The sequence below is a fragment of the Prionailurus bengalensis genome, chromosome A2 (genome assembly GCF_016509475.1).
Source record: "Prionailurus bengalensis isolate Pbe53 chromosome A2, Fcat_Pben_1.1_paternal_pri, whole genome shotgun sequence".
Lineage (NCBI taxonomy): Eukaryota > Metazoa > Chordata > Mammalia > Carnivora > Felidae > Prionailurus > Prionailurus bengalensis.
This window is the reverse complement of record NC_057348.1, coordinates 145,723,246-145,749,234: the sequence shown is the minus strand read 5'-3', so window position 1 is coordinate 145,749,234 and position 25,989 is coordinate 145,723,246. Positions and strand designations below refer to the sequence as shown.

Sequence of the window (25,989 nt, the reverse complement as noted above, 5' to 3'; positions counted from 1 at the left end):
TTTAGGGGCACCTGGGTGGCTCAGTCGCCCGAAGTCCGACTTCGGCTCAGATCGTGATCTCACAGTTCATGAGTTCAAGCCCCACACTGGGCTCACAGCTGTCGGCACAGAGCCAGCCTCAGGTCCTCTGTTCCCTTCTGTCTCTGCCCCTCCCCTGCTTGTTCTCTCTCTCTGTCTCAAAAATAAATACTATTTATTAAAAATAAATATTTATTGAAAATACGTATATTTTAAAAATATATAAATAAATAAAAATTAGTGAGGCAAATGTAAAGAAAAAACAGAATTGCTGTGGTCAGCAGATGGGAACTCTAAGAATCTCTATAATGTCACTCACTTTATTACCTGCAGTCAACAGACAATTTTTTAAAACTGCTTTTGGACAGAAAGGACATACAGTCTATTCTAGGATTTTCTCTAAATGGCTGTACAGCAGATGCTCCATTATTAGTTTATTGACAACTATTTTGTGACAACTATAACTCAAATGTATTAAAGGTTGAGGAGTTAGTGAAAAGACAGTTTTAGATTTATCCACTCGTTCATTAAGCCAAAAATCTTATCAGATACTTGCTATGTACCAGGTACTGTGTAAGATGCTGGGGATACAGTGATAGAGAATGGAGATACCATAACCATTTCTGTCCTTTAGAGCTTGTAAAGGCTAGTCCTACACTGTCCAATGCAGTAGCCACTAGTCATATGTTAATGTTGAGCATTAATTAAATCAATCAATTAATTAATTAATCAACATTAATGTTGAAATGAGGATGGTCCAAACTGAGATATGTTCTAAATGTAAAATGCCCACTGGATTTCAAAGACTTAATATCCAAAAATGAACGTAAAATTACAAATTTTCATATTGAATACATGTTGAAAAATTTTTTATATCCTGAGTTAAATAAGAGTATTATTAAAATTAATGTTGCCTGCCTTTTACATTTTTATTTTTTTTTGCTTTGAAATTTAGAAACAAATTTTATTTAAGATCTGAAATACAATTCCTAAAATATCAACTTCTCCAGAAAACCGTGGCTACACAATAATGCATTGCCTCTATCATGTTAGAACGTGCATTATAGACTCAAATCCAAAAACCATGAAACAAACCACCATCCTTCAACAATTTGAGCAGAGAGAGAATGCCTAAGGAACAACATAGATGGACTTGCAGAGGATGGGCTGTTTTACTTCAAGCACCATAAAAAAAAAAAAAAAAAAAAAAAAAGAGCACAAATGGCCTTTTACATTTTTAATGTGGCTACTAGAAATTTTTAAATGTTGTGGTTCACGTAACATTTCTATTGAACAGGGTTGGTCTAACTCAATTGCTGGCATTGAACAGGGTTGGTCTAACTCAATTGCTGGCTTTTGTAAGTAATTTCATTATCTATGCAAATTAAACTGCTGGGTAAAGAGCATCTGATCAATTTTTGATAAATATTAAACATCCTGTCAAGAAGTCTGTTAGCCTGGAGTGAAGAGGTTACTCTTCTTTCTCTTTGGTCAGTAACTAGAGATTTCTTTGTACATATTTATAGCCCAAGAGTGACTAACATATCAGAAAGTCAAATTTTATTTTGAATAAATCATGGGAGTTTGTCAGGGATAATGTCATGGAGACTAAGCACTGATTTTCATTATGTGGGATATAGCATAGGCTCATCAACTTGACCGAAATAAAATCGGGTTTTAGATTGTTAAATAGTTCTCTGAATCCTCCCCCAAATTCTCCACGTGTAAATCCCACCTTCCTAAAAATGACTTGCTACTATTAAAATCACCCAGGGAACTAGGTTACCTGATTCAGGAACTTCCACTAGAAAATGTAAAAAACTCCAATGTGAACTTGTATGCCGAGGTGAACTTCTGATATCCAGAAGGCAACCTCCAGCTAAGGCAGTGTGCACCTACGATGTCTGAGCCATCTTCTCTTCTGTGTGCTCACCCTGTCACAACAACTTGCTGTTTACCCCAGGGAGTAAGCAGGAGCTTATGGTAACCAGGGAAATGGGCTTTAGTTTCCAGGCTAAAGGAAGGAAGAAGCTAGCTGTCCCCCATCAGGGGATAGATGATTAGGTTGCTGCTGTTTTCACCATTACAATATTGTAACAAAGCTTCCGTTATGTATATTGAGATGCAAATGTCCGAGTATTTCTGGGTCAAAGGAATATACGTTTTGACCTGTTACAGATGCAATGTTGTCACAGAGCCATACTGCTCTCCAAAAAGACTGGAACAATTTACACTCCAGCAATGATTTCTGAAAGTGCCTATTCATGCTGTCTTCAAGCTCTTTCATTTGTGCCCATCAGAATGGTGCAAATTGGTGTCAGGTAATTTGTATTTCCCTGATTTTTACTAGTTCACATGTTTATCAGCCCATTTTATTTCTTCTTTGGGGAACTGCCTGATCACATCCCTTGCCTACTTTTCCATCTACTGAGTTTTCTTCTCACAGGTTTATAGAGATTATTATATTTCTTTCTTCCAGCCTGCTACTTGTCTCAATTTTGTTTATGGTCTCTTTTAACAGATGGAAGTTTTCGTCTGAATCTTTCAGTCTTTTCTTCTAAGGTTTCTTTGCAAAAAGAAAAAGAAACAAGGCTGCTCTGTATCTCAGTTATTTCTAAATCATTATAAAATTATAAAAAATTCCCACTTACTTCTAGTAATTTTACAGTTTTGACTTTTTATATTCAGAACCTGAATTCATCCAGAACTTATTTTTGTGTATTATAGGAGGTAGGGCTCTAACTGTTCCTCTCAAATGGATAGGCTGTTGCCCCCAAACCATTTATGGAAAGCCACCTCTTCTATACTGAATCGAAATATCACCTTTATCAGACACGAAATTGACATGTTCTAGAGTAGAATCAGGAAAATCCCAATTATCCAGGTCGAATCACAAATTTAGACACAAAATCTATTACTCTTTAAGAATGCACACAATCAATACAAAGCAAAACCACAAAATCTTAATGGCAAAAGCTTGCAAATAAAATAGCATGTTAACATTTATTGCTTAATAAGTCTATTACTTACAAGATGTAGCCACCTCTAAATGTTCTATCAAATATGTGTGGGGAGGCCATTAAAAAAATAAGAACTTTTACCGCTAAAAGTATTAGCTGGTTATAAATATCAAATAGCTAAAGGATAAATTGTTTAACTGGTCACTTTTTTCCAAATATGAAGCTTTCCATTACCTCTGCCGGAGAAGACAGGTCTTCTGTTGTACACCTGGAAACCTGACAGGAAATCCAAGGAAGACTGAGCCAGCTAGCTCCCGCCCCTGACCAGCAACCAGACCTTTTTACTACTCCCAGAGTCCAAGCTGCTCAGGCAAAAGCAACCCATTCATATCAGCATGCAATATTACTTAGTTGTGTAAGCATTTCCTACCAAAGAGACTCTATGCCCTATACGAGATGTGTATGTAAATATTTGGCTTCTCAGGGCAGAGCAATCTTTAGCGTCTAAGATGGCAGCAATAAAATAAATTCTGGTGTTATCGTGAGTTAGTTTCAAGTGCTGAGCACAGCATACTTGAGACAGCAGTCACACTGTTCTAGGGATCAGTGGCCATGGGCTTCTGGGATCTGTTCAGTTCCACTGTCTATTCCTATACCATTATCACACTGTCTTAATTATGTTAGCTTTGAAGTATCAATCGACATCTACTAGGACAAATTCCCCTTTGTGTTACTTTTTCATAAACCTCTTGGCTGTTTTTCTCCATTACTCATGTAATGAATTTTGAAATCAGTTTGTTAAAAACCTGTAAGAAGTTCTTTGGTGTAAGACACCATCTTATACAGATGATCAAAGTTAACGTGGTCATAATGGGACAAATCAACACCATGTGCAATGAGATGAGCACACCATTACTTCCGAGTATTCCTACCAAAAATGCATTAAGCTGAATGTAAGGGACACTGCACAATATAACTAGTGTTTACTGTTCCAAAATATCAACACCAAGGCTGAAGATGAGAACTGAACGCAACACGTGATCTGGGACTTTCTTTTACTAAAAAGGATATCATCGGAATAATTGGCAAAATCTGAAAATAAGGTCTGTAAATTAGATACTAGTGTTAATTTTATCCATTACTTATAGTTTCCTATTTTGTGTACGAGTCTGCAGTCAAAGAGACTACTTGTTTTTTAGGAAAAGACACTTAAGTATTTAGGGGCAAAGGGGCATGATGTCTGTAGCTTACTCTCAAAAACGGTTCAAACAAACAATATGCATGTATATGTATACATGTGTTATACATATAGAAAGGGGGGGGAATGGGCGAGGAGAGGAGAGAGAGAGAGAAGAGAAGGAATAGGATAAAGCAAATGTGATCAAATATTAACATTTGGAGAATCTGGGCAAAAGGGATAGAATTTTTTACCATTCTTGTAGCTTCTCTTGTTGAATCTGAAATTATGTCATGAAGGAACATAATCTCTAGCCTTTTATCCTCATCTTTTTTGATAGTCATCAGTAGTTTCATTGTTTTTATTTCTCAGTACTTTACAAATTTCCATATAATTGTGACTAGATATCTCTTTTATTTTCTAATTCGTTGCTGTTAATATATAGGAAAGTAATTTATCTTTGCAAGTTTAAATTTTATCCAGCCAACTGTCTGAACTCTAGTATTAGTTATCATTAATTATCTTGAATTTTACAGTAGACAACGATATACATGTTATTAATGACAACTTTCTGCTTTCTTTCCAATACATGTACCTTTTATTTTTTTCCTTGTCTTCTATTGTATTGGCTGAAACCTCCAGAATAAGGTTGAAGAGTGGAGATGATAGTAAGCATTTTTGTCTTATTTTTACTTTTTTTTTTCAGTATATGAAGTTTATTGTCAAATTGGTTTCCATGATTTTTACTTTAATGAAGATATTGGTAATGTTTCACCATTATATATATTTGCGGTTGGTTTCTTTTTTAACAATTTTTTTGAGAGAGCAGGAGTGGGGGAGGAGCAGAGAGAGAGGGAGACAGAGGATCCAAAGTGGGCTCTGCACTGGCAGCAGAGAGCCTGATGTGGGGCTCGAACTTGCGAACTGCAAGATGATGACCTGAGCTGAACGAAGTCTGATGCTTAACTGACTGAGTGGGCCACCCAAGGTGCCCCTACAATTAACTGGGTTCTTATAGATAGCCTATCAATAAAATAAATTTTCCTTTTTTCTTGGATGCCTGCAAATGTTCCCTGCCAGGAATGGGTATGATTTTTTTAAATAAAATTTTTACTGAAATGTAACATAGAATTGCACAGGAGAGTAGAGCTTGATGCATTTAACATTTAACAAAATGAACACACTGAGAATCAAAGTTTATAAAATGCTTTTTTTGATATCAAGAAAAGCTCATTTTCCCACTTTTCTGATTTTATGGAAATAGTTAAGCTTTCTTATTTTCCTTTCCTTTTTTCCTACGGAGATCTTCGTCCTATAACCTCTAATAATTTCTAAAACCCATAGACTTTTGTTTTTCTAACAATATTAAGAATAAACCACGTATGGAAAGGAAGTTGGCTATTAACAGCGTTTACTTCTGTAGAGGGGAATAAAGTGGAGAATAAAGATATAAAGTAGGACCTTTGCTTTTTGAATTTAATCTCTTTCACTGTGAAATATAACACATGTACAGAACACATAAAACTATAAATGTGTAGCTTAACAAATTATCAAAAAGGCAATATGTAATCATCACCCAGGTCAAACTACTGAATACTGGCAGCGCTGAGACACCCCTTACCTGCTTCTTTTGGTCACAACTCCATCCATCCCACCTCCTTCACTTCTAGAGGAAATATATTTCCTGATTTTTATGGCAACTATTAAACTTGCTTTCTTTTAAAGGCTTTATCATACCTAAGTTTGCATTCCTAAACAGTATTGTTTATTTTGGCCTAAATTTGAATTGTATTTAAAAAAAAAAAAATTTTTTTTTAATGTTATTTTTGAGACAGAGAGTGAGGAGGGGAGGGGCAGAGAGAGAGGGAGACACAGAATGCGAAGCAGGCTCCAGGCTCCGAGCTGTCAGCACAGAGCCTGATGTGGGGCTCAAACCCACAGACCGTGAGATCATGACCTGAGCCGAGGTTGGACGCCTAACTGACTGAGCCACCCAGGTGCCCCTGAATTGTATTTTAATAGAATGATATATAGTATGTATTCTTTCTGGGCTCTTTCTTTCATAACTAAGTTTCTGAGATTCATGCATGTTGTTGGGGTGAATTAAGTCTGTTCATCTCCATTGCCAAATAATATTACTTTGTGTGAATATATACCATGATTTATCCACTCTATGTTGTGTGAATGGAGATTTGGGTTGTTTCAAATTAGTGGTTCTTAATGCTGCTATGAACATTTTTGTACAAGTTTTCAGGTGCACAGGGGTCAATGTTTATAGGCCATAAATCTAGAAATGTAATTTCTGAGTCATAGTGTAAATCTTTACCTTTACTAGATAAGGCCTAACTGTTTACAAACTAGTTGGTATTGTCAGTCTTTTTAATTTAGCAATTCCTAAAGGTTTGTAGACCTCTTTTCATCATGGTTTTAATATGCATTTGTCTCTGCAGTGCCTAGGTGGCTCAGTGGATCAAGCATCTGACCTCGGCTCAGGTGATGAGCTCGCAGTCTATAAGTTCAAGCCCCGCGTCAGGCTCTGTGCTGACAGCTCTGAGCCTGGAGCCTGCTTTGGATTCTGTGTCTCCCTCTCTCTATGCCCCTCCCCGCTTACACTCTCTTTCTCAAAACTAAACATTGAAAAAATATGCATTTGTCTCATTACCTTTTTTTATTTATTGACCAACTGGATTTTTCTTTGGGAAATGCCTGCTCAAGCTTTTAATACATTCTTCTATTGAGATGTCTATTTTCTTCTTCCTAATCTGTTAAGTTTGTTATATATGCTTGAGATAAGGACGTTCACTTTTCACCCTCCTATGTACTTCCGTATTATTTGAGTTTTAATAAACCCATATTACACCTGTAAATTCTAAAACAAAACATCAGATGATCTTAGGCAGTTTCACTTTCTCCTTACCCCCAATTTGTTTAAACCACCTGAAATGTCACAGAATGTTATTTATAGGTATATCTATCTATCTATCCACACACACACACACATAAATATGCACACATACACATATTTATATTATCCTGTGTTTTTAGTTACAGAATGTTGTATATATAATATATACACACACATACATACGCATACACGCATTTATATTATACTTCTACATTTTTATCAATCTTTTCTTAAAAATCAAACTAGGCTTCATAGCCCCTTTATCTGGACACAACTTTAAGTTTTACTGGTTTCTTTGCACACTGTTGCTTTCTATATCCAAATCTCCCTCTTTCTTGGATTTGTTTTCATTTTACTGGGAGCATCTCTTCAAAGTTAATTTTCCAAAAAGGGTGTGTATGGTAAACTTTCAGAATTCTCATTTATTTTGACCCCCACATAAACATTAGTGAGGCTGGGTGCAGAGTTCTGTTCAAAATAATTTTCTCTTAGAACACTGAAGCTACTTCTCTTCAAGCAAATCATGTTGCAGGTGAGAAATCCAACACCAGCCTTTCTATGCAAGCTATTTTCTGTCTCTGGAATCATAAGGAGTTCACCCATGTACAAATAGAAGCTTTTGTTTGTGTTCTTCCTGCTTGTTCCTTGGTGACCCCTTCATAGCCTCTTCATTTTAGGGAAATATTCTCCATTTCTTTATTTTCTCCCTTCCATCGTCTGATCTTTCCTTCTGTAACTCTACAAAATGAATATTGACCACTTAGATTTGTCCCGACAGTATGAGTTTCTCTCATGTATTTTCTCTTTTGGTCTTCTTGCCTTATGGTCTCTACATTTCCTCTTTTATTTTGGTAAAAATTGGTCTTAAGACTATTATTGACCACTCCAACTGCATTTTTATTTCAGCAATCGAGACTTCAACACAGAGGTGCCTGAGTGTGGCTCAGTCAGGTAAGCGGCCAACTCTTGATCTCAGCTCAGGTCATGACCTCATGGTTCGTGAGATCAAGCCTCGTGTCAGGCTCTGTGCTGACAGAGAGTAGAGCCTGCTTGGGATTTTCTTTCTCCCTCTTTCTGCCCCATGCTTGCATGTGCTTGCTCTCTCTCTCTCTCTCTCTCAAAATAAATAAATATAAACATTTTTTAAAAAGACTTCAACACAGAACTAATTCTTTAATCATTCCTTTTTCTCATGGCAGTTGGTTTTTAATTTATGGGCCCAATTCACTCTTGATTCTGAGGAAACCTCCTATGATCAGAACTTCCTAAAGTTCCATTCCGCTTCCTCATTATCTCTGTTCTTCCCACGTCAGCTATTTGTTCATCTTGGTCATCCTCTTTCAAGTTTAGTCTCCTGCAAATGTCTGATGGGCCTGGATCACCTATTTATATCAGTAAGTAAAGGACTACATGGGTTAGTAACTGTAAGAGGCATGGGTTTCCTCAACAGTTGTATTACTCTGTCTCCAAGACTCCAAATGAGAGGTCTCTTTCACTGTGGGTCTCTGCAGGTAAGTGGTACAGTGGAGGTACACTGACAGACAGGTTTCCCTTTCGAAAGAAGCTGAGAAAAGGTAAGCAGTTTTGCCTTAGGATTGCCAGAATAAGGCCGTATTTTGACGGTAGGGTCCTTTAATGTACGTCAATCCCGGATTGAGTTCCCTTTCTTTTCCTGCTCCTGTTCCACCCTCCTCACCCATCTATTGTGGAGGCACACTACCTAAAGCTCTGCTTTGTGCTCCCACTCTCTCTCCAGTCCAAGTCCATGGGAACAGGGCCTGCTCAACCATCCCCAAAGCAAATCCCCTAACTCCACCTGAAGAGCTGTTCTCGTAGCTTTATCCTAGGAACTAAAGCTGTTGTCAGAGCTCTGTCTATAGAGAGACGGAAGAAGGGAAGTAACTGTTTTGGAGGAAGTCCCTTAATTATTTGCCTTGATGTTCCATTTTTCCTAAACCTGCTCCCTACTGCCACACTTGCAGACTCTAGGCTTGGAGTTTCAGTAAAGAGGCCCTATGGAGAATTCTCTGACTTCAGCATGCAGCCGGAGCACCTATTTTGAGTTCCATGTTACTGTTTTGGTTTCTCAATCGATAAAATTCCAACTGCTTTCTATTACCTTGAAATTCCTTAGACTTTCTGGTATCAGCAAATAATAATGAAAGCAGCTAACATTAATTCAACATTGGCTAAATATGAAAACTCCAAGTACTTTGCACACATGACCTCTCTCCGTCCTCACAATAACTCTAGAAGGTGGGCACTGCTATCATCATCCTTATTGTACAGATGAGGAAATTGAGGCCAAAAAAAAAAAAAAAAAGAGTAAGGAACTTGCCCAAAGGCACACAGTTGGTAAATGGTAGAGCCTGGATTCAGACATAGATAATTTGGATTCAAAGCCTTTCTTGTCTACAATCACGATTTATTAGTTTTCTTATGTCTGTTTTGTCTTTTGCAATGATACCTAAGAAGTATGGAAAGATAAATGGGTATGTTTAGGCCATCATTTTGTAATGGAAACCCATTGTTTTTATTACACCACTATTGTTTTCACACCACACTTTTAATTGGTAGAAATATCTTTCAGAGAAAATGCAGGTTCTAGAGAAGGAATCCAGTGACAGAAAACGAGCCCCTTGAAACTGTTAAATCAGAATCAACAGAGGTAATGCATAGGATTCCCAAAATGAAAGACTTAAACGTGGCAACTTCAAAAGCATAGATTTTTTTTTTAATCTAAGAAAACGATAAACGACAGCATTTTTGTGTTCTCAACAACTCTAGTTTACTGCCACATCACCAGGGAGAAGTTGAGAACATACGAAAATTTTAGTCCCATCCTATTTATTCCCTGACAGTGGCCTCAATAATTCAATTCAACTGAAATACACATGATACGCCTACCACTTGCACTGTGCTACAAACTGGAGACAGAGAAATGTCAGGCACTGTCCCACCATCCCTGCCCTTGCAGAGCTTACAGTCTAACGGCAGGCACGGACAAGGAAACTGATGACTGTAATTCAGTGTGATAAGTGCTATGACACAGGCAGGTACACCGAGAGTGCCATCGGGGCAGAGACAGACCTTCCCTGGAACTTCCCTGGAAATAACTCTTAACCTGAGGGCTCAAGGATACATTATTATTGGTCTGGGGAGATTAAACTGAATGTATCATCCTCTCTTCAAATCTGCCCCACTCTCCACCCATTTAACATGGGTAAAGAGCACAAAGGTCCACACAGAAAGCTCCTCCTCTTCAATGTTAGTCGAATCAAGTGTCATCAAATTCTACTTCCTTATATTTCAAATCAACTCCCTACTCTCTACTCCTAGTACAACTACCTTCACTGCAGTCTCCATCGTTTCTCACCCCAATAACTGTAATAACCTTGTAATTAATCTTTCAATTAAATATCTTCACTGGTTAAAAACATAAAATGATTCTGAAAACTTCCCTTGGGTTGTACCCCACTTGATCTGGACCTTCTCCAGCTTCTTCTCTCCTTACTCCTTCCCCCTATGCTGAACCCCCTACGGTTCTCTGGAGACTATGCTCTGTTTTGCCTAACTGCCTTTCCTTAAGCTATGTGGTCCCCATGATTTGAGATGTTCTCCCTTGCTAACCCTCCCTTGCTAACTAACACCTACTCGGCGTTTAAGTACATCTCTTCCGAAAAGTCATCCTGATGGCCACTCCTCTGTCTGTGCTCCCCACAAGCTGAGTCAGGAGCCTCTTCTGTGCAATCCCATACCATGCTACCTTACCAGGACACTTATCACAAAGAATTACACTCAAATTATTTTCTGTAATTGTTTATCTGATTCTCTGTTATTTAGATACTGAGCTGATACACTGCCTGCTACACAGGAGGCAATCAAGAAATACTAAAAGAATGAAAGAATGAACGAACGAACGGAGAGAGTTAAGTCTGTGAAAGCTGATGAGGGAACCAAAGGAGATAATGGAGAGAAGGACAGAACGCTGGAGAAATGCCCACCTGTAGTGGGTAGGAAGAAAGAAGCTAGTGAAGGAAACAGAATGAACAATCAAAGAGAAGAAGAAAACATCTAGGATTGTACAGGAAAGTAACCCAAAAGAAGAGAAATATTTAAGAAGGTGCAGGTGGTCAACAGCATCAAACACTACAAACAGGTCAAAGAAAGCGAGAACTAAGACAAGACCACTGATTTAGAGGCAGTCACTGGTGACTGATGATGGTGATTGATGCTGGTTTTACTCCCACCTCCCTCTCAGCACAGGCAGAGGCCATCTTCCTAGGCCATTCATCGTTGGAGGCAATTTAGGGCTTACAAAAGAACCAAAGATATGCGACTTACCTGTACTAATCTCTTTTTTCCATGACTGAAGAATTGAAAACAGAAGATTCAAAAGGAAATAAAATCTCACCATCCAGATATAATGTTGGTTCAGTTTCCTTTGTTTTTTTTTTTAATGTTTATATTTGTACAAAATTGTATTATATTAAATTCTGTATCCTAATTAAACAATTTAATTGTACTTAAATTAAGTCAGCCCAAGTTAGCCTTCTCATTGTAAATCAATAAATTGGCATTTTAACTTATAAATAGAAAAAAGAAAAAAATGTTATAGAATTAGATGTGCCACTTGTTTGGCCACATATGCAAAAATGGTTTTGACATATAATATTAGAATTATCTCTTAGTCTGTATCAATAAAATCATTATTCATTCTAAAAGGGAGCATAACACCCTAAGTATCTTATTTTGACCATTAAGTCTAGATTTCATTCTTTCCATGCTGTGGAACATGGCTGCTAAAAATAGATTAGGGACTAGATATAGAAACATCTATAGCAGCTGCAGGATTTTTTTTTTTTTTTGTAATAATCTTCAGTCAAAATTAGATATACTGGCTTATAAATAATTTAATAAAGTCTAAATCATCACATTAAGTATGCTTGTCTGACAATTTGCTATATCTAGAAAAACAGTGTGAACCAGTTTTCAACCCTCTTCTGAGATTCTTTTTCAGTATGGAGTATGTTCTGGTAGAAAAAATAAGAACTAGAAGGAATGCAACACTTCTAAAAGTAAGAATTACTAGGTCAAAGGATGTCAACATTTTTAAGGTTTTTTATATCATATAGCCAAACTGAATCCAGATAGGCTGTGTTAACTTTACACTTCCCTCAATATATGAGCTTCACGTCCCCATACTTTTGCCAACACTGGGCATTCTCATTTTTAGCCTTTAGCCAACCTCATACGTGAAAATGAGATCTTATTATTTTAATTATCATGTTTATGTAACAACAGTGAAAATAAGTATTTGTTCATATTTACTGAGGCTTCCTTTTTCTGAATTGATTATTCATGTTCTTTTGTCAATTTTTCTAGTGGGCATTTGCTTTTAAACTATTGATTTATAAGAGCTCTTTATATATTCATGGTAGTAACCATTTGTTACAAATATTTCCCCCTTTTAATTTATCTTGTTATTTATGGTTTTTGACAGAGGTTTTTCATTTTTATACTGTCACATCAGTTAATCTTTATTTATTCCTCAGATGATATTTAGAAAGTTCTTTCCCACGCCCATATTTTATAGATTATTCACTCAAAGTTCTCTCTCATATGGCTACAGTGGAATAATACTGATATCAGTTAGATGATTTATTTCTACCATCTAGTACACATTAAGTGTTTCTAACTCCCTAAAACTTACAATTCCAACCCCAACAGTGGTCAATATGAGACACAGGTTTAAAATTAAGTTCTAGACTTTTCTTACTCCAATTTTAGCTGTTTAGACAATTTTTAAAAACCAGAGTTTTGACTTTAGAAAATCAAAGTTCCCTTTAACCCATATGAAGCACAGATCTCTTGCTAGTTATCACCCACCTCTCAAAAACCTGTTAGGGATCCTTATGATGGGACAGGACTGAATGAAGCGCCTCCTAACTGGGTCCCATCGTATTTTCTTCTTACCTGTTACCACAATCATCAGCAATAAGTCAGACACATACAACACATGGCAAATAATACATAGTTACTGTAGTTATAAAGACAGAAAAACAGGAAACAAAACAATACTTGAATACAGAAAGAAGTGATGTAAAGTAGCATTTAACCCTGTTTTGGAAGTCAAAACAAAATTAAATTAATATACAAGCAGTGATGAAGGTATTCAACTCACCCCCAAAGAATGCAAACAATATGTGCACCATTTTTCAGAATTCTGGTTCAACAGAACATGCATTCAATAATCACCAATGCCATCTTGTGGCAAAAATTCACCAGTAGCTTTACAAACAAATTAGAAATTATGACATTTTAAAAAAATCAGTGAATGTCAAAAAAGGAGCACTGACTAAAATTAATTCGGCATAATGCAGGCTCCTGTTCTCTTCCGGGTTTGGTATTCTTTTATCGGTTATGTGGTTAAGAGGATAAAGCAATGGGCACCATTCTTTGAATATGAAATAAGCAGATCTTGCTATAATTAAAATGTCATGGTGACAACCAAATAAAGCAAACATTTAATATCTTGGCACTTCCACTGGGAGAGAGAAAAAAGGAAATTCATCTGCCTTCCAAGGAAGCAAACCAGTTCCATATTAACCCCAATTAAAGCTTGTTTTCTTGTAATATGGTAGAGAAATACAAAGCATTATTGAACTGTTAAAGGAATAATTTTGTCTCTTTCCAAAGTTTTGATAGCTCCCAAAGATGGCTTTTATTGGCAATACAAAAAGTTAACATTTGTATAGAGTTTAAAGTTTATAAAGAGCTTCCACGCATGTTACCTCATTTGATCCTCACAACAATCCTGTACGGCTTCAACAGTTATTTCGTGAAGCATCTGCTATGCCTTGAGCCCTCGGCCAGGCTCTAGCGTAGCGCAAGGATATGTCCCCTACCCTCAACAGCTCTTGGTCTTATGAGGAAGGCAGATGTCTAAACAAACAATTACATTACAGTGAAGTAACTGCCATAACAGTGGCCGTAAAGACATTTTGAGAAAGATGTTATCATCTTAATTTTACAAGCCAGGTAGCAAAGCGACTTAATGCCTCACCCAGGATCCAAGCTCAGCCTGACTTTAAAACCTGCCTTCTTTCCACTACACCATACTTCCCTGTCTCATATTCATTAGAAAGCGTATAGGTTTTGGGTTTGGCAGTTGCAAATACACTTAGATGTTCGTCAGCAAAGTACTGGTACACAAATCCTGTGCGATGAAAAGGCATTACTGGTGCGTGCGTTATGCACTTCATACTGTGGCGTAGACAGACTCCTTGGCAAGGGGAAGAATTCTTTGTTTTGCAAAAGGGGTTATCTTTTAACTGTCTAAGTCTTTTAAATCAGCAATGCCCAGATCTTGGTCTACAGACCACTGCTAGGCTAAGGTGAAGATTCACCAGTCCAAAACAAAATGAGAAAAAAGCGGACAAGGTAGTGATTTTTTTTTTTAAAGGAAAATGTTCCATTTAAGTAAATGGCCTGTCCTTTTTTCAGAGATTAGAAATTTTTTTTGATCAAATATGCTTCATTTTATGAGATGAAGGTTAGAGGAAATAGTTGGTTGGTTTTGGTTGAATTATTCTTTCTTAGAAAAACAGAAAATGTTCAAGTCTATGTGTATCCCCAAAATATACATATACATATATATACATATATATATGTATGTATGTGTATATACATATATATATGTATATATATATTTTTTTAATTACAAATTTATGACATCCAAAAGTCTGGAGAATCACAGGTTAAATCAATACAATTTTTGTTGATGACTCATAAGTCCAACATTATAAACCACACTGTCAAAGGATACATAAGATGTATAAGAAACTTCCCTTGCCCTCAAGAAGCTTATATTCTAATTAGGGAGACAAGACAGACACATAAAACAATTAGATAGCAATACAAGACAGAATATAACAAGTGATTAGCTTAAAATTTGACATTTTTATGTATCAAAAGTGTTAAAATGTACATACCCTTTGACCCAGCTATTCCACTTCTAGGAATTTATTCCTAAAGAAACAATCACAGATGCATGGAAAGATGTATGGACAAAGATACTCACTATGATACTATTCATAATGGCAAAAAATTAGAAACACTTTCAATGTCCAATGATAGGGGGACGGTTAAGTAAGTATGCTAAATAAACATACTTAAATATGTTCATATTTCACACACCACTAAAAAGTATATACAAGAATATTTACTAACATGGGAAAACATTCACAATATATTGCAAACAAAAAAATGCAAGTACAAAATAGTACTAGAGTCTGATACCATATTAGTAAAGAAAAAAGTGCTTGTATAGATTCACGAAAAATACAGGAAGGATGTACATCAAATTTTAATTGTGGTTAGCTTTGGGTGGTTACTATGAATGATTTTTGGATTTTTCTCCTTAATGCTGGTCTTTATTTTCCAAGCTTTCCCATTGAGTAGGCATTACTTTTGGACTGGAAGAAAAATAATACCATATTACTTTAATTTATTTATGCTATGTTAAAAAAATACTGTAAAGAAACATACCAAAGCATTAACAGTGGTTATGATTAGGGTTGAGGGTTATCATCTCTTTTATATTATCCAAATTTCTAGGACATATTTTATAATGGAAAAACAAGCAAATTTAGAATGACACTGAGGGAATAACATTGAAAATGACTGAATCAAAGTTATAATAAAAAATGCTTTTGATGTTTTCTCAGAGCTCTGCCAAACATCTTTGGCCTCACTCAGCCGCCAACATGAAGTCTGTCATAGGCATAAGCTAATGTTGAGGTTATTCACACAAGGTAGGCACTGACTTCAGAACCCACGTGTTCTTCCTTCACCCAAAGATCAGAAAAAGAGAGAAACCAGCAATAGAGCAAATATATGCCGTTCCAAATTCATATAGATATGTTCCTGGTCTGAAGTTTTGCTCGTTAAAGCTTTCATTTGTATAAATTCAAACTGCCAATCTTCATTCGTGATTGCTTCTACTCTTCAAAACAAAAACAAAAAGGATAATTTCTTCAATGATTTCATCAATATTTTATTTTTGCTGATTTTTGTTATTTTTTTAAAGTAATCTCTTCACCCAACATGGAGCTCAAACTCACCACCCCAAGATCAAGAGTCACATGCTCTACCGACTGAGCTAGCCAGGCACCCCTATTTTTTGCTTGTAAATGTTTTCTTTCTATTAAATTTATTTCATTATAAAAATGACATAGTCATTGACCGAAACAGGCTATTAGGCCAAGCACATTCTCCTTTCTCCAAAGCCCAGCAAATAACACAAAAGCCATTTTAAATTTTTTTTAATTTTTAAATTTTTACAAATCCATAATCAAAAGAAAGCAAGGAATGTCTTCGGTGGACTAACACTATCAGGAATCACTGCAATGTGAAAAACATAGTCCGATACACCCAGAGGAGAGGGCTACCGCAAGTGGTCAGGGCAGACCTCACAGTAAACGAAGCCCAGAGGTGGAAAACAGCAGGAAGAACTGACACAATTTACAGAATTTACAGGTTGGGGGCCAGCACAGAAGTTACAAAGCAGATCAGCCTCTCCCGCTCATTCACCTCTTTGGGTCAACCATTACAGAACAGAGGTATTTGCTCCAGAGGGAAACGGTGGCATCAAAGGAGAGGTGTCCCTCCCCTCCCCGGGTAGGAACAATGACTATAAACACCGGGTCAGAGAGACAGGACAGAGCCATGGGTGGATACTAACTCCCAGGTCCAAGAGGGGACGCTCACACTAAAGAAGACCCTGGCAATGGTGGCTCCATCCTACTTCACATTTCATCTCTCCCCACAACCATTAAAGATCTGCTGCAGTAACAGATGTAATGTTCACAGGAAGGCTAACTAGGACTCTCAAATAAAGATGAATAAGCAAAAACCCAAGACTCAGACATGAAAAAGACTCAGGCATGAATGTGACAAACAGAGGAACTCAGACTAAAGAAAGAGAGTTAACAAGTTAAATAGAGTAAGACCTTACATCAAGTATAATTAATATCCTCAGAGATATGCAAAGTAATAATACATTTATTAAAAAAAAATCAATTGGAACTCTCAGAAATTAAATTTTGATCACCAAACTAAAAAACCTAGGAACTGAAAAGACCCAGTTAAACAGCAAACTAAATTAGTACAATGAAAGATAGGGCCAAGAAATTCACCAGAATATAGTATAGAAGGAAAAGAAGTAGAAAGTATTTTCAAAAGTTAAGATATAAAAGAGAACTGAGCAATCGCTACCAAAATTCCAACTGCCCTTTTTCCAGAAATGGACAAGCTAACTGTAAACTTCATATTGAAATGTAAGAAACCCAGAAAACCAAAGCAATCTTGAGAAAGAACTAAATTAGAAGACTCACACTTCCTGACTTCAAAACTTACTACAAAAATACCGTATTCAAAACAACTTAGTACTAGCATAGGATGGACATAGAGATCAATGGAATAGAATTGGAAGTCCACAAGTAAACCTGTACATCTATGGTCAACTGACTTTTGACGAAGGTGACAAGACCACTCAATGGGGAAAAACAGTCTTTTCAACAGATGGTCCTGAATTCTATATCTACTCAAACTCTCAATCGTGAGAGTGAAATTAAGACATTTTTTAATGTACTAGGAAACAAAAATTTTGCTTCTTTCAGACTTCTGGCAAAAGAATTACTCAAAGATATATACTTGGGGCACCTGGGCAGCTCAGTTGGTTAAGTGTCCGACTCTTGATTTCGGTTCAAGGTCATGATCTCACGCTCCATGAGACTGAGCCCTGTGTTGGGCTTAGCATGTAGTACAAAGCCTACTTGGGATCCTCCCTCTCTCAAATAAATAAACTTAAAAACTTTACTTGGAGCTAAAAAAAATTAATCCAAAAACAACAAACAAGGTACAAGAAAAGAGTAAGGGGAGAAACCAGTAATATCTTAATCTTAAAGTTAAGTGCTGGCTGGGAAAAGAACAAAACACAAAAGTTTACTAACATTCGAAACTCCAATCTTAGATAATATTCACAGGAATCACTGTGAGGGTAAGAAGGGGGTCGAGAGAAGGGAAAGCAGAAGAATAAAGTCTTTGCCTTGTTTAGAAGAAAGATGCAGAAAGTGATTAATACAGATATTGATAGAAAAACACAAATTTAGGTATTGTGCAAAAAAATTAGTAGGAGTACTAGATGGCTTGACTCCGAACATTTAAGGAAGATATATGACACCCATCTTACACAAACGCTGTCAGAGAATAGAGAAACTCCCTTAGGAGACTAATAGAACCTTGATATCAAAATCTGATAAAAACATTAAAAGTAATTACAGGTCAAAATCCCTTATAAACAGGCTCAAAAATTCCAAACAAAATATTACCAAATAAAATCAAAGCTATATAAAAGGATAATACATCATGATCAAGTAAAATTTCTTCCAAGAATGTAAGACTGATTTAACATTAAAAAATCAGTATAATTCGCTATATTAACAAAATAAGGAGAAAAACCACAACATCATTTCAATCAGTGCAAAAAAAAACCTTTGGATAAAATACCAAACTGCAAAAAAAAAGAAACTTAAAACCTGTACACAAAAACCTGTACACAAATGTTCATAGTAGCTTCATCAATAATAGCCAAAACCTGGAAACAACCTTCCAATGAATGAGTAATTTAACTGTGGTACATCCATACCATGGCACAAGGCTCAGTATTAATGAACTACTGATATGTGTAACAACTTAGATGGCTCCCAAGGGAATTGTGCTGAATTTAAGCCAATGCCAAAAGTCAATGCCAAAAAGTCAATGCCAAAACTGTAGGACTCCATTTATGTAACGTTCTTAAAGTGACAAAATTACAGAGATGGAGAACAGATTAGTGGTTGTCAGGGGCTTCCCAGGGGAGATGGCTGTGACTATACGAGGGTAACATGAGGAGTCACTGTGATGGATCTGTTCTATATCTTGACTAGGTGGTCACACAAATCTACACATGTGATAAAACTGCCTAGAACTCAAAACAAACACACACACAAATGAACGCATGCAAAACTAATGAAATCAAAGTAAGGTCAAACAAGCAGTATCAACGTTGACTTCCTGGTTGTGTTATTACACAACAGTAACAAAATGTTATCATTTGGGGAAACTAAATGAAGGGTGTATGGAGCATTCCATATTCTTTCTTACAGTTGCATGTAAATCTACAATATCTCAAAGGAAAAAGGATTAAAAACACGACAAAAACTGATTACGGTGATATGGGGCAGACTGCATTCAAAATGCTATGTCTGAAACAATTATAAATATTTTAATAAACCAAACTATTTAACATGATCTAAGAATTCTGATTTAGGTGGCTATGCCATGTGGCATGATCCTATTGCTTTATACAATTCAGTGTCTATAAAGAATTTCAGAAGAGAAGCAAATTAATACTGTATTCAGAATCACTGCACAGTTGTGTAGGTTGCACACTGCACAAGAGCTCCAGGCCAAGTGGCTAAGTGAGGCTAAAATCCAGCCAACACTCTACTCCCCAGTGTACTAACAGGACTATGCTTACCTGGAAAAGGCTTGCTTGCTTGCTTGCTTTATTTATTTATTTATTTATTTATTTTAAGATACTTATTTTGAGACAGAGAAAGAAAGTGCATGAGTAGAGGAGAGGGGGAGACGGAGGGAGAGACAGAGAGAGGGGAAGGGGGAGAGACAGAGAGAGAGAGGGAGAGAGAGCGAGAGCGAGAGCGAGAGAGAGAGAGAGAGAGAGAGAGAGAATTCAAGCAAGCTCCATGCTCAGCCTAGAGGTCGATGCGGGGCTCAATCCCATGATCCTGGGATCATGACCCGAGCCAAAATCAAGACTCGCAACTAAATAAGCCACCCAGGTACCCCTATTTTTTTTAAGTATACACTCAACGTGAGACTTGAACTCACAACCCCAAGATCAAGACTCACATGCTCAACCGACTAAGCCAGCCAGGCACCCCTGGAAGAGGCATTTTTAAGTAATTTGCATCACAGCACACTTTGGGCTGGCAGTGACCACTTTTCAAGTGAATGACTTTCTTTTACACTTAGAATTAATATTTATCCAGTGTCTACTCCTAGCAGTTAAATACACTCATTTTTAAGTTTCTGTCTTTTGCCTCTCAAAGCAAGAAGATCTGAACCCATAATGTTAATTCTGTTGTGTTAGTTGAATACAGGGTATTCTTTTGGAGGCTTTGGATCAGTCTCAAATCCTTTTGGAAACAAAGAGGTATGTAAATCAACACAAACTAAAATATAAATTGGAGTGCTATATTGTACTGTGTTATGGCTTACTCATGGCAGCATTTTACATATACATGTTTGTGTGTGTGTGTATGTGTATCAAAACAACTGAATTCCCTTTAATAACAATACTGTTCCAGGACTCATTTAATCCTCACCACATCTGTATGAGACAGATACTATTATGATTCCCAACTTACAGAGGAGGAAACCAAGACATAGAGAAATTAAGCAATTTTCCCAAGGTCACTTAGCGAGGCAAATGAAAAATCTGGGATTCAAACCCCATGCAGTTTAGATCCAAATCACTCTTAACGACTCTATAATAATGCTCTTAGTCACAATTCAATTCAGCACCTAAGAAATGTGTCTAATAGAGGCATTTGCTAAATACTTGTTGAACAAACGAATGAACAAATGAAAGAACATTAAGGCAAGGACTCTCAACTAAAGGTACATTCTCCCAACCCCTCCAAAGAAGTTGTTCTCCTCTCCCAAGAGTCTGGTGTTACCCGCACCCCCCCCCCCATATACCATCATATTGCCACCCTTATTAAAATAAAAGCCATAGTAAGTCATTGTAATGAATGAAATAACTGTAGTGTTTCTCATCCCTTAGGCTTTTAGGAAACAAGAAGGCATGCACTCTGGTTCAAGGGCCTTCAAGCTAGGGGTAAGCAGCTATTGACTACTTACTCGCTTCTACTGTCCTTCCCTAATACATACACAGGAAATGTATCTTTAGGGAGTTACAATATTGAGGCAAAAGCAGCTGTATACCCCCCAGCTACCAGATATGTTATATCATCTGTCTTCAACTACACCATTTACTTATTTACCCTCTTATAAAAAACATTCTATTTTCAGCTATATCTCTGCTTATAAGCTAACTCAGGTAGTTTTGACACGAAGAGAGGGATAAATGGTAAATGAATGAAAATTGCTGGTTCTTGCCATCTCTGTTGCTTGTCATTGCTGTTTCTTAAAACATGTTCATTTCCCCTGCTGTGCTGCATTTTTCTGTTTTCTTTCACATTAGTCTCTTGTCTCTTCTGACTTTACTCCTCTGACATTTGTTGCAAAAAGTAGGCCTATCCTGCACAGACTTCTAGAAAAGTGAAGTAATCATAGCACACTGAAAGACATCTTCAAATCTTAAGATGCTTTTTGTCATTCGGTTTACATTATTAGTTATTCAAGTATTACTTTACTGGAGAAAAGAAAAAAGCCTCGCTGGTTGAGTTTTGTCTTTGGGAAAGGGAGGCAGGCACGGGAGGAGTTGTACTAGGCTCAAACTGTTCTAAAAGGTAGATGGACTATTTGAAACTAGTGCTCCTAAGTGAATCCTCAGCTATACTGTCCTTCCTTTGGAATAGTAAGAATAAAATAGGCTAACATCTTTACAGATTAAAAATTAATAAAAAAGTATAACTCATAAACCTGTGTTACATTAAAATATTAAGTCCAACAAAAAAAATCTTGGGAACACTCCTGATTTAAAATAGCACTACCACATTCTTAATGTTTATGAATGGCTGCCAAGGTTTTCAAATAAATTTTTAAATAAAAACCTTACTCCTTTGGATCAGCTTAATCTTTTGATAGAAAGAATTAACTATAAATATACCATAAACTATATATAAACTAAATGGTCTCTAAAGCTCTAAAAATTCTACAATTCTCAATGGAGTCGGAAATGCTCTAAGCATCTCAGAAATTACCTAGCTCGATAGTTCCTGAGATGCTAGACTAGCCGGCTCATTGCAAACTTACTAAAAATAATAAAAATAAAAACAAAACCAAAAAGCAGATTACCAGGTCTACCCTGGTAGGTCTGGCATATTAATTTTGGTGGGGAATCAGGTTCTATTGAGGCTAATAAAAATTACTGGCTCCCTTCCCAGAAAAATGCACATATACAATTTTACATATGATATAATCCCCTGAAGACCCATCCCCTGAAGACAGACTCATGAACTGATGGCCCCCAGGTTAAAAAGTAAAACAGAATTCAGACCCAGAATGTTATCAATGTTTTCCAAAGAGTGGTTAAATGGAAGAAAGAACAGATTCATTCTATAATCTATAAGAAGATACAACTGGGAGAAAGTCATAGAATTTGTAGCTGCACTTAAGGCAAGTCTTTGTAATAATTAGAGCCAACACATAATTTGACAGCTTTCTCCACAATGTAATAGGCAGTCCATTAGTCTAAGAGGTCAAAATAAGGAGACATCTTTAAAATAGAGATTTAGGAACACCTGGCTGGCTCAGTTAGTAGAGCATGTGGCTCTTGATCTTGGGGTCATGAGTTCAAGCCCCACATTGTGCATAGAGCTTACATAAAAAACAACAACAACAACAATATTAAAATAGAGATTTTATAAAAAGATTAGAACTATTGTGGAATGGATTCTCATATTGTGTAGAAGCTAGGGCAAGATAATTAATTTCTAAGGTCTTTTTCAATTTTAACATTTTATGGCTCTAAAGAGATTTAGAAGAGAGGACAAAGGAGAAAGATAAAAAGTTAATTTTAAAACTTTTTTTTACTACTTATAAAATATTTTCTGTGTTTAAGATTTAAAAAAATAAACAAGAGCCTAAATGTCCATCAACTGACGAATGGATAAAGAAACTGTAGTTTATATACACAATGGAGTACTATGTGGCAATGAGAAAGAATGAAATATGGCCCTTTGTAGCAACGTGGATGGAACCGGAGGGTGTTATGCTAAGTGAAATAAGTCATACAGAGAAGGACAGATTCCATATATTTTCACCCCTATGTGGACCCTGAGAAACTTAACAGAAGACCATGGGGGAGGGGAAGGAAAAAAAAATGGTTAGAGAGGGAGGGAGCCAAAACATAAGAGACTCCTAAAAACTGAGAACAAACTGAGGGTTTATGAGGGGTGGGAGGGACGTGTAGGTGGGTGATGGGTATTGAGGAGGGCACCTGTTGGGATGTTGTATGGAAACCAATATGATAACAAATTTCATATTAAAATAAATAAATAAATAAATAAATAAATAAATAAATAAATAAAAATAAATAAAACTGCCTGCATTTGTATTCTATGAGTATCTGTGTTAATGTGGCCATCCTGAAATGTAAACCATAGCCAGAGAGTCTGCTTTCCTTCTTTTATTTTTCTTTTTAGAGATGGAGGGGGTGAGAGAGAGAGAGAGAGAGAGGGAGGGAGAGAGAATCCCAAGCAGGTTCCATGCTCAGCTCAGAGCCCAATGTGGGGCTCAATCCCACAACCCTGGGATCATGAGCCAATACCAAGAGTTGGACACTCAACCAACTGAGTCACCCAGGAACCCCAAGAGTCTGTTTTTCTTAATTTAATATTATCTCCTTTTTTATCTCCAGCAAAACTTTGTTTAAAAAAAAAAAAAAAGAGGGCCACCTGGGTGGCTCAGTCAGCTAAGCATCCGATTCTTGGTTTCAGCCCAGGTCATGACCTCTGGACTCTGTGAGTTTGGGGACTGCATCGGGCTCTGCACTGGCAGCATGGAGGCTGGCTGGGATTCTCTCTCTCTCTCTCCCTCTACTCAAAACTGTCTCTGTCTCTCTCAAAATAAATATACACTTAAAAAAATAGTTTAAAAAAATGAGTATGGTATACATCCTACTACCCTAGAAAATAACTTAGCCAGTTTCTTTACTAACAACTATGTATGTGAATCCTAATATACTGAAATAAAAATGTATAGTAATAACCTACTCAGGAGTCAAACTACATGATTTGGTCTTTTCATATTCCTGGATTTCCTGCACTCTGATGAGTATCCAGAGAATAAACTTTCTCCCCAAAAACATCCTTGAGGGAGAGATAGAAACACTATGTACTGAGTGTAGATATGAGAGACTGAATAGGAAAAACAGATCTTTCAATCAATACATTTTGACAGTGCCTGATGAACTAAAATTTTGCAAACTCCCTCCTTTAAGAGGCACCAAAGGCAGTTAGCTCTTCAGAGACACAGAACACTTCCTATTTCTGCAAGTAAAACTGAGGAATCAAGCAGAAGGAAATTCGCAAATTCTATTAAATGACTGTATCCAGAAATGTCATTTAATACTTTGCTACTCATTCTGTTCCTTGATTAAAATTAGAAAAGTAATCAATTTTGAAGTGAAGACACAATTATTTTTTGTTGTTTATTTTTGAGAGAGCGAGAGACAGAGTAGGGGAGAGCAGAGAGAGAGGGGGACAAGAGGATCTGAAGCAGGCTCTGTGCTGACAGCACACAGCCTGATGCGGGCTTGAACTCACAAACCCTAAGATCATGACCGGAGCCGAAGTTGAACGCCTAACCGACTGAACCACCCAGGCTCCCTAAGACACGACTGTTCTTTATGAATTCACACTTTCCCTTCTCTCAAGGCACCATTTTCTGTTGGCAAATGCAATGTCTTCAAAGAAAATATCTAGACTTGACCAAAAGCAATAAAAGTTGTGTTGGACCAAACCTGGGAAAAAAGCAACAAAACAGTCACCAAATAACAAGTTTTTAATGTGTGCTATCTTATACAAAACTGTTTTTAAAAGTTCAATATTTAAAATGAAGCTATTTTGAAAAATTGGTGACAATCCTGTCACGTAACAAGCAGAAAGCCAATAAGAGCTTAAATGCAAAACTAAAAAATATCAGATTGAATACTGCTAAAGCAGACATGACTTCTAGTAAGATACTTGCTTGAAGCATCATATTAAAAAAGAGCTATTCTAAAAAATAAAATAATAGCTATTCCTTCCTTAAAAATAAAAATTTCAAAAGATACATTTCACAAGAACATTTGCATTGTAGTACTTTTTCCACAAATGCATAGTGAAGTTTTGTACTTAAAATTATAACTGAGCAGAAAAAAATTTGATGTAGCTTTAAAAAGTTATTTTTCTTCCGAAATGGTTTTCTCAATGTTTAGTTTAGTATATGCATGTGCATTTAATGCTAAATATGTTACCTCTTTCTAAAGTACCCAGTTTGGAACGCACACTAGAAATTCCATATTCTGGGGTGCCTGGCTGGCTCAGTTGGTAGAGCATGCAACTCTTGATCTTGAGATTGTAAGTTCGAGCCCCATGATGGCTGTAGAGATTACTTAAAAATAAAATCTTTAAAAAAAAAAAGGTGCACCTCGGTGGCTCAGTTGGTGAAGCATCCAACTTCAGCTCAGGTCATTCGTGGTTTTGAGCCCTGTGTGGGGCTCTGTGCTGACAGCTCAGAGCCTGGAGCCTGCTTTGAGATTCTGTGTCTCCCCCTCTCTCTCTGCACCTCCCCCTCTTGGACTCACTCACTCTGTCTCTCTCAAAACTAAATAAACATTAAAAAAAATTTTTTTTATCTTAAAAAAAAAAGAAAAAGAAATTCCATGTTCTTGCATGAGGTTTGCATGTTTGTATTTTGAGGAATTTGTTTTATGTGACACCAAGATGTTTGTGGTTAGCAGTTTTTGATCAATTACACATCTGATTCAAATTAACTGAGTTGAGAGTCTGTTGATAAAACCATATGGTAGGAGCTACTGTGGGTAAAAAGGGAAATAACTCAAAGAAAAAGCACTATTCAACTCCAAAGACTATTTATTCCTTTTTTTTTTTTTTTTTTTTTTTTTTTGGTAA

At 36.7% G+C, this 25,989-nt stretch overlaps 1 protein-coding gene across 4 annotated transcripts in view; it reads right to left on the bottom strand.

The window, feature by feature from the left end:
• Positions 1-25,989, bottom strand: part of KLHDC10 (kelch domain containing 10) — a 70,632-nt gene that overhangs the window by 28,809 nt on the left and 15,834 nt on the right. For 2 of the 4 annotated variants that reach the window (XM_043589526.1, XM_043589527.1), the window contains exon 2: positions 12,950-13,036. The exons of the other annotated variants lie outside the window; for them this stretch is intronic. In XM_043589526.1, the coding sequence (XP_043445461.1) occupies positions 12,950-13,036 (87 nt within the window). The remainder of the gene's footprint in view (positions 1-12,949; positions 13,037-25,989) is intronic. 4 annotated transcript variants of the gene reach the window in all.